Source organism: Neodiprion lecontei, chromosome 5 (assembly GCF_021901455.1).
Source record: "Neodiprion lecontei isolate iyNeoLeco1 chromosome 5, iyNeoLeco1.1, whole genome shotgun sequence".
Lineage (NCBI taxonomy): Eukaryota > Metazoa > Arthropoda > Insecta > Hymenoptera > Diprionidae > Neodiprion > Neodiprion lecontei.
This window is the reverse complement of record NC_060264.1, coordinates 30,663,762-30,672,227: the sequence shown is the minus strand read 5'-3', so window position 1 is coordinate 30,672,227 and position 8,466 is coordinate 30,663,762. Positions and strand designations below refer to the sequence as shown.

The following is an 8,466-nucleotide window of genomic DNA, read 5'->3' as shown; positions in this document are numbered from 1 at the left end:
TTCTCGGACCGAGAAAAAGTTACCAGAACTCGTATCGTGTATACACCAAACTCGGACGTAAATCGTGGATTGAAAACGCGGATGAATAATGGGACGCGATCCATTTTTTCATCCGCGTTTTCGATCCACGATTTACGTCCGAGTTTGCTGTATACACGATACAAGTTCTGGTAACTTTTTCTCGGTCCGAGAAATCGGTCCGATTTCTAGCACCATGTAAACACGTCTTTAGACACTGATCACCGTGCGCGTAGCTTTGTCAAACGTGAACTTGTTCACCTTGATAGTGATGTTAGGTCAATGGTCGATTGGAAGCCCAGCTTGACCAGCTGTGGTTCGTAATTCGTAATTCGTATGTGACAGAAGATGTCGTAGTCACAACAATCGTCAGAGGCACAGAGAAGATACGTGCATGTTATACACAGGCAGAGTGGTTTGAGAGTGTGTTAACAGTCAAATAATTCATCGGAATCGGGTGAACAGGGTAAAAACTTGGTAGGAACGCGGAGTAGCTGCTCGTCGGAAACGTAGAAACAAAAGTAAAACCATGAACAATGTCCGTAAACTGGTTACATCGTAAAACTGAGAAATAATAATAATGGAGGCTCGAAAGCGTGATCTAGCTTTACCGTAACCGAGAACACACTTTTTAGATTGCGATAACGTCACGGAGGAGTCACTGACTCATAAATGTTGTTTTCTCTCTTGACGTTAACAAAGCGAAGAAGCACGTCGCTCGCCAAACGGAGCAGTTAAGGTAGAAGAAAGAAAAGCAGTGCCTAAATTTAACAGCCAAGTAATAATAAAAATACAAGAAGGAACGGGTCGTTATTTTTTTATTTAATACAAAGTACACTAATAAATAATTTATCAATATGGGCAACTGCTTAAAATGCAGTGGAGGCGGTCAACAGGACAACACGACACTGCTAAACAACAGCCCTGATCCTGCGTTGACCGGCGGTGCCTCCCAGGAGGCTCTTGGCCCTCCGCCACCTTACAATGTAATTTTAGTTTACTTCTTGATCATCCAGATTCGATAAATACAATTCTTGGCTTCGTGGATCATATAGTCTCAAGGTCACCCTAGACGTCAATTATAAACTTAATTTCATCTGTTCATACTTTGTTTCAATTCTATTCAATTCTATAGAACAATTAATGGACTTCTTCATTGTTTCATAAAGTCGTTTGAAAGTACTGATTTAGAAAAATATCTTCTTAACTTACAGGAGATAGCGAGCGCTTACTATCCGCCGATGGGAACAAGAGACCGTCATCAGCAGTTGACCGAGCTTGGAATGGGACGAGGAACAGTCGGCATGAATCCGATCGGTAGTGTCGGTTTTAGCGAGGAAGAACAACAAGTTAGAATTGCCAAACGCATCGGACTGATCCAGCATTTACCCACTGGCGAATACGACGGTTCAAAAAAAGGAGAGTGCGTTATATGCATGATGGAGTTAATTACTGGCGAGGAGGTTCGTTATCTCCCTTGTATGCATACTTATCACGCGGTATGCATAGACGACTGGTTGTTACGCTCTTTAACGTGTCCTTCTTGCATGGAACCGGTCGACGCAGCCCTCATTAATTCTTACTACGCTACAACTTAATACAAAAATTACTTGCGAGGCAAAACTATTTTTTTTTCATTCTCTCTTCAATCGTAACATCGAGATGTCAGGGAGCACGGCAAATAGACTGTCAAAATGGAAAGGGACTGCACTTATATTGTTGAAGTAAATTCTCTTTAAGAATCATTGGTTTTAACTGCAAGCTTTAAGGTCAGTGCATTTTTATCATTTCTACTTGCCTAAGGTAATTTTGATAACAGCTGTAACAACTATAACAATCAACAAATGAATTGTTTAAGTAAAAGAAGGTCATATATTTACACATAGAAGGGAGTTTAAACCATTATACGTAACTTCTGAAACGAAAATTCCATACAAGTAAATATGTTCAATAACTTTTTATTGGTACGTGACGAGCGATTGATAACTTCTATGCGAGTAACGTTTTTCGATAGATATTGGAATAAGCTTAATCTACTTAGTGTTACAATATGAAACTTGAGTATTGCGGATGTAAATCCTATAGGTGCATTTTTTTTCTTTTTTTTTTTCTCTCCTCTTAGTAACTATTGCTAATGGTAAGGAAAAGTTTGTAAGCAATATGATTTTCAATAATGATCACGATTTGAATCCAAAGTCAGACATGGTATGTAAAAAGCAATTGCGCGTCGTGGTTGAAATTTGCATTAAATCGTATGCACATGTGTGCACGGATATGTTAGAGATGTTAGAATGGAATGTTAAAAGAAAAATGAACAAACTTGGTATTTTGCCTCAAATTATATCGATACATCACGCTTGGATTTCCGATTCTTTTTTTTACTCTACCCAAAGTATATTAATATCAGTTCACAAGTGGCAGTTATTAAAGTATATTGTTACGGAAAATAATAAATGTAACATAGGAAGTTCAATACTAGATAGTAAATAATATTAATTCGTATTAAAAATCGATTTAAGACTCAGGATATCGTCTTTATATCTCTGAAACGGAAAATGTAACTGGCAAAGGCTTAGCATGTATGCATAATATTGATGAAATAGAATATGATATAATATTTCCTTGATTATGATAGTGATAATAATAATAATAATAATAATAACAATGGAGAGCAAATATGCATTAGGCTAAGATATCAAGATGGTGTATACATAGGTGATATTTTTAAACTAAATTTCAAGAGGCGAATCGACAGCCTTTTGTACATCGTTTTATTAACGTAACTACTACCGCTAGCATGATTTAGGGAGGAAACAAAATGAAAAAAGAGAAAAAAAAAAGGTGATTAATTAGTAAGAAATTTATGTTGAAACAGGATTCTGTAATAAATTAAATTTTTTACAACAATGTGTATCCTAATCAAGTGTAATTGTAATTATAATAAGCTGCATTCTGTGACCCGAATTAATTTGTGATTAGTTATTGAATTCTGGTGCTATACGTATTATCGTTTTTATTTAATATTAGTTTATGTTTTTTTTTTTTTCGGTTTCTAATTTGTAAACTATAATTGATCGAACGTTTATTATTGGACTAGACACTAATAATTACTTGAAATTAAAAACACAAAGAAAAAAAAAAAAAAAGTAAAAAAAGTGCGACATCATTACGAAGAACGAAATTTTTCTTACGTAAGAAAGTAGATAAATATTACACATAAGTATGTATAGAGTAGATGCCGTCAAATTACATACTGTATAAATAACAAAACATAGTATCGTACTGACCTAAATATAATAGAATAGTAAAAATTACTATAAACTTTTGAAATAGCTATATTATAGCTTGCTAATAAATAAAAAATTATATATAAAATTATATACATATATATTTTTAAATAAATGGGGTTAAATCTGATAATACTGGTAATACCAACAACAATAATAGTAATAATGAATATCTTCGAGTATATAATTTGGTAATAAAAATACCTGTAAAAGACGTTATAATAAATCATGTGTGTATATAATAAATGCATACGTGATATTCGTAAATTGAGAGAAGGTAATAATAAATTCCATCTACACATACATATATGCATACATACATACACACATGCATATATATATATCATCTTTGGTTGTAATTCTTTTGTTCCTTAAACGTCAAGTTCCATTCAAATTCATCTATAATTGTGATTTGCATTGTGATGAATATACTTTAATCCTTTCACTTTATGTTACTCATTCTTTTTTGTGCTTAATTTATTTATTATTGCCCCGAATTTATTATTTGCAATTTTTGCAGCCTTTAAGCGTGTTTCAAAAGGTTTCAAAAGCTGTTTGACTGTTTGAAAGGAAGATGAAACGGAATTCGAGAAAGTAAAATAAAATTTGTAATACTTCATACAATGGTTTCCTTACTCTCTGCAAAAAGCCTGATTTCCTTGCTCTTGTTCTATCTCCTTAAATTTCTTTGATCCATCACACAAAATTCTCACATATCGATACTTCAAGACCTTTTTGATCATTTTTACCTTGCGAGGAGTTTGTAAAGTAAGAACTATTCAACATAAAAATTAAGTTGCATTAAACGAAGAATAAAGGAAAAAATGCTAATAATAACAATAATAACAATGGTCATAAAGATATCTTCAATATTGTTTTATAATAACGAACGTACAGTGACCCAATAAAATTTGCATATATAATTTATACGAGATCACAACAAGTAATACGCATTCAATGCGTATCAGGGATCCATATGTATAGCAATAAATACATCTCTAAGAATCTATTAAATTATTAAATTATTCTACCTAAACATTCTCTAGAAAAATATTTCGTTTCGTGTACAAAAATTTTTTCTCACATTCATTATATATTTATATTCATAAAGGATCGTTTGGAGATCGCGATATTCAAATTCGCTATTCTCACGATCACGGCTTCAATGCGCATCTAATTATCTAACAATTGTTAATTGAATAATCGTCCATATTTCTCAGTTGGAGATGTATTAGTGATGTTGTTTGTTTCTTAAATTATTTGGGAACGATTTACTGTACGAAGAATTAATAGAAAAATATCTTACAAAAACAACCTCAGCTGAAGATATATTGACGATGTTATTTGTCCGTTCAAATATTTGAGATCGATTTACTCTTCGTAGAATTAATAGAAAAACATCGTCGTTTAACATTCCAATTATTTGGAGTAAATAATTCTGTAAATAAACTAGATTAACATTGCAAAAAAAAAAGATTGCATAAACGTTATGAAGATCCGACACCTACATAAAATTGAAACGGCATAACAATAACAAAACTAATAAATTGAATAAATAACTAATTTTTCTCTTTTATCTGTGTAAAATAAATAATCAGCGATTCCGTTAGCTGCAGAAAATAGATACCAAAATCTAGAAAACCACATCCTGTTACACCAAAAACTAACTTATAGTAATTACATTATAATATTTAGCTCAAGGTTGAGGCGAAACTTAGGCTTTTTTTTTCTTGTGTGTAGGAACAAGTACGAACTATTCTATTGTTCACTTATATTTTTTTCTGTAAATTAATAACGAACTGTTGAATTTAATTTAAATTACAGCTATTTACCACTTTTTTCTACATATTTAGAATTAATTATATTCTAACTGTATTTGTACATGCAACACATCTGGCATATGTTTGCCCCATCGGTCATAAAACTTTTACAAAGTTCCCACGAAATCTACGCCTAAAAGCCTTCAACTATCTCGGGGAAATATGTATCTCCATGTACATCGCATCTACGCGGATTTTGCTTCAACCTGCATTTCTTTCCTTAGTATACTTTCTTCAATCGTTCTTGCTAGCCAAAGAATATCACCAATTCTGTTATAAGAGAGAATTATGAGTATAGAGAGAATAAGTTGGATAAACATCAACCGACGGAAAACAAGTGGAAGATTATCAAATTAATCGATAGTATCAGTAATCTTACACTAATAGTACGGCAGTTAACGAATTGAGAAGTTTCAATCGTTAATTGCAGTTATAATAATCGATGAATAAATTTTTAATAACAACCTTCTAGTGTATTAGGGACGTTTATAAATATGTAGATGTGCTAGCATCAGTTTCCTCTTCGCTGTTACCGTTTTCAGAAACCCCTATAATTTCTTCAGGTTTTTTACCAGTAAGTTCAAGCAGAGCGGAATGGATTCTGAAGTGAAGTCTCGACTCCAAAGAATAACCCGTGTAGTTTTTTCTGCAAGAAAATGAGAGAATAATGTGAAAAACAAGGAACAGTGACTAAATTTCATTTTTAACGGAGGAAAGAAACAAAAAACAGAACTGAATTAAACTCAGGGTAGTATAAATTACACGCACTTTGTATCCTCCAGAAGCGCAATGGCTAACTGCGGCTTGTCTTGATCCCTAGCTAGTAAGGCGAGCTCAACAGCTGCGAATGGAAGCAGATAAGTATCTTCCTTGATTTGCTTATCGAGGCGCAACACCTTCCGCAAACATTCTTCAGCCTGAAGGGGTTTGCGTATGTGCCGCAGGCAAGTTCCTTTCAGCAACAAAATGAGACCTTCGTTGTCCGCTTGGTAATCAGATCTTGTCGGAAAAGATGAAAGAATTTGCGATATTTTGTAGAAAAAATTTGAAATGAATAGTAAAATTTCGTCCGTAGATAAGCGAAGAAAGGCTGTGATTGAAAAAAATTATTGAAGTAGTTTAAATATACTAACGGTTGAAGTTTCAACGAAGTCTCCTCTTCCTCGGCGAGTTTGAATATATTCAAAAGTAGGTCAGGCCGAGTTCCCAACACCTTGAACATGTTCCAAACGAGAAGAAGCTCGAAAGTAGGTAAAACCAGGGATTCATTCTGAGCGAAAAATCGTCCTGCCTTTCTTATAACGAATTTTTCCATCGGCAACGATTTGCCGGCGATGCGTTGCTTGTGGATCGGCACCTCAGTCATCAATTCTCTGATCATATCTTTTGCCTTTTCGTCTTCCCTATCCTTCTTCATCATTAGAATTGCCGCCTTTTGATACATGTATATAGTTTTGGACCAGTTCGATTCAGCCTCCAAATGATTGGCGTAAATTAAGGCGTCGTCCCACTGCCTCTGCAGACAGTGAGCCCACATCAATTCCCAGTAACAAAGATGGTGGAACTGGGGCCATATCGCCTGACTCTTCCACGATTTTGTGTACCACTGTACAGCTTCTTCGACGTTCCCTTTTACCAGCTCCAATCTTCCTTTGAAGAAGAGAAACCAAGCTCCGTTCGGATAGAGCATCAATTCCTCATCCAGAGTCGACTCGCACCACTTCAAATCGCTTCTCGAGTCAGAGAGAACGTACATCACTATCAAGTTAAAGGAGAGTAAAGTCAACGCGCAAAGCACCTGACGAAGGCCGTTCGGCTCTCTGTAGCCAGCTTCAAGTTGCTCAAGTCCAAAGGCCTGCGTATGGTTAAATCATTTGTTGAATTATTTCAGTCTCGACCTTGTCTTGAGTAATATGTGTAGAAATTGTCGATGTCGAACGTCAATTGAATGGAAAGTCAAAATTTGACGTTTCGGCCCTGGAGAGGACCCTCTTCAGAAAACTAAAAAGGTTTTCGTTATTAAATAAATATAACATGACTACAGTCACAGCGAGATATTAATTAACAGAAGTGAAACTTTTATAATTAAAGAAAAACAAAAAAGAAATACGCAGCAGCAGTAAAAATTTATTTAAAAATCCATAATAAAGACAATTCTCCATTAGATTGATGAATAATTACTTTTGCTGTGGATTTTTAAATAAATTTCTATCGCTGCTGCGTTTCTGTTTTTTGTTTCCATTATAAAAGTTTCACATCTGATGCGAGGTTTCACAAGTAATTAAATGTAATTTTTACTCTAATATTTTTTACATAAATTAATATCTCACTGTAACTATAGTCATGTTACCTTAATTTTAACAATAAAAACACTTGTAGTTTTCTGAGGAGGCCCCTCCTCAGGGCCAAAACGTCAAATTTTGAGTTTCCATTCAATTGACCTTCAACACCGAGAATCTATACACATGTTGAATCATTTGTTAAGAAAACCAGCATTTGAAAGCCTCGATGGCATCACAAACTGAACAAGAATATCAGAAATCACCCGTGTCCAAAAATATTCGTAATCATCCATGTCGAATTATTGTTACCTTGTCCCCAGAAAATCCTATGAATTCCAACAACTTAATTATTCTACCAGGAAGCAACGATATCATCTAAAATGAGAAAGAAATAGCATCATATTTTGGTAGACCATTTTCAGGAGGAGTCGACAACTTCTAGTTCGTATAATGCTTACCAAATTAAATGCACCGATACCCATTCGAACACCGCTCTCAAAATGTATTCTGTGATTATCGTTGGTCCATTTTCTAGTCTTCAAAATTGTTTGGCATTCCCTGAAATAGATTTATTTACAATTATTACTTTTGAAATCAGATTTTAAACTACGCGTGTGACAGATTTAACTGTCCAGGACGATTTCTTATGCGGTTTGTATTTCTTTTGAAAACATTCAAGCATATATTTCAGATATTTGAAACTTTTACTTGTGAAGAATAAATTGAGCCACATTGAGTCGTATTGAATTAAATTGAGTAATCACAGCAATTTAAAATTATAATTACTTGAACGATAAGTAGCAGGTTCTTATCTTGAATCCTGCCTTGACAAATGACACCAATGTCTCGTCTTCCATGAATGTGAGTAGGCTCTTGATGAGGAGCGCCTCGGCATAGCAAAGTTCGGCGTGTAGCTCCTCTATAAAGTAATAATTTTAACTTATCTTCAGAATGAGATAAATATATTTAATACCATAAATAAAGCAGTATGCGGTAAGCATGTAACAAATTATTCTGATACACGAGGGAGATGGTCAATAGCGTAACTAACGAGGTTAC

The 8,466-nt window shown here is 34.3% G+C and overlaps 2 protein-coding genes across 7 annotated transcripts in view; one reads left to right on the top strand and one right to left on the bottom strand.

Moving 5' to 3' along the window:
- Positions 1-210: 210 nt before the first annotated feature.
- LOC107228082 (RING finger protein 11) lies at positions 211-4,766 on the top strand. Its single transcript, XM_015669432.2, has 2 exons — positions 211-1,004; positions 1,233-4,766. The coding sequence occupies exons 1-2, from the start codon at positions 876-878 to the stop codon at positions 1,614-1,616; spliced, it is 513 nt and encodes a 170-aa protein (XP_015524918.1). The 5' UTR covers positions 211-875; the 3' UTR covers positions 1,617-4,766.
- The window catches only part of LOC107228092 (tetratricopeptide repeat protein 39B), a 7,791-nt gene continuing 3,485 nt past the window's right edge, over positions 4,161-8,466 (bottom strand). For 5 of the 6 annotated variants that reach the window (XM_046740537.1, XM_046740538.1, XM_015669448.2 and 2 more), the window contains 6 exons: positions 8,194-8,326; positions 7,866-7,965; positions 7,717-7,782; positions 6,259-6,980; positions 5,894-6,124; positions 4,161-5,771 (listed from right to left, as the gene is read on the bottom strand). In XM_046740537.1, coding sequence (XP_046596493.1) covers positions 5,612-5,771; positions 5,894-6,124; positions 6,259-6,980; positions 7,717-7,782; positions 7,866-7,965; positions 8,194-8,326 — 1,412 coding nt within the window. In that variant the 3' untranslated portion in view covers positions 4,161-5,611. The remainder of the gene's footprint in view (positions 5,772-5,893; positions 6,125-6,258; positions 6,981-7,716; positions 7,783-7,865; positions 7,966-8,193; positions 8,327-8,466) is intronic. The other variant, XM_046740539.1, reaches the window with a different exon arrangement.

What these genes read in the sequence shown, in the direction of transcription:
- LOC107228082 (XM_015669432.2), top strand. Translation starts at nt 876, where the DNA reads ATGGGCAACTGCTTAAAATGCAGTGGAGGCGGTCAACAGGACAACACG. An exon ending in GCCCTCCGCCACCTTACAAT is followed by an intron (nt 1,005 to 1,232) that starts GTAATTTTAGTT and finishes CTTAACTTACAG; the next exon opens with GAGATAGCGAGCGCTTACTA.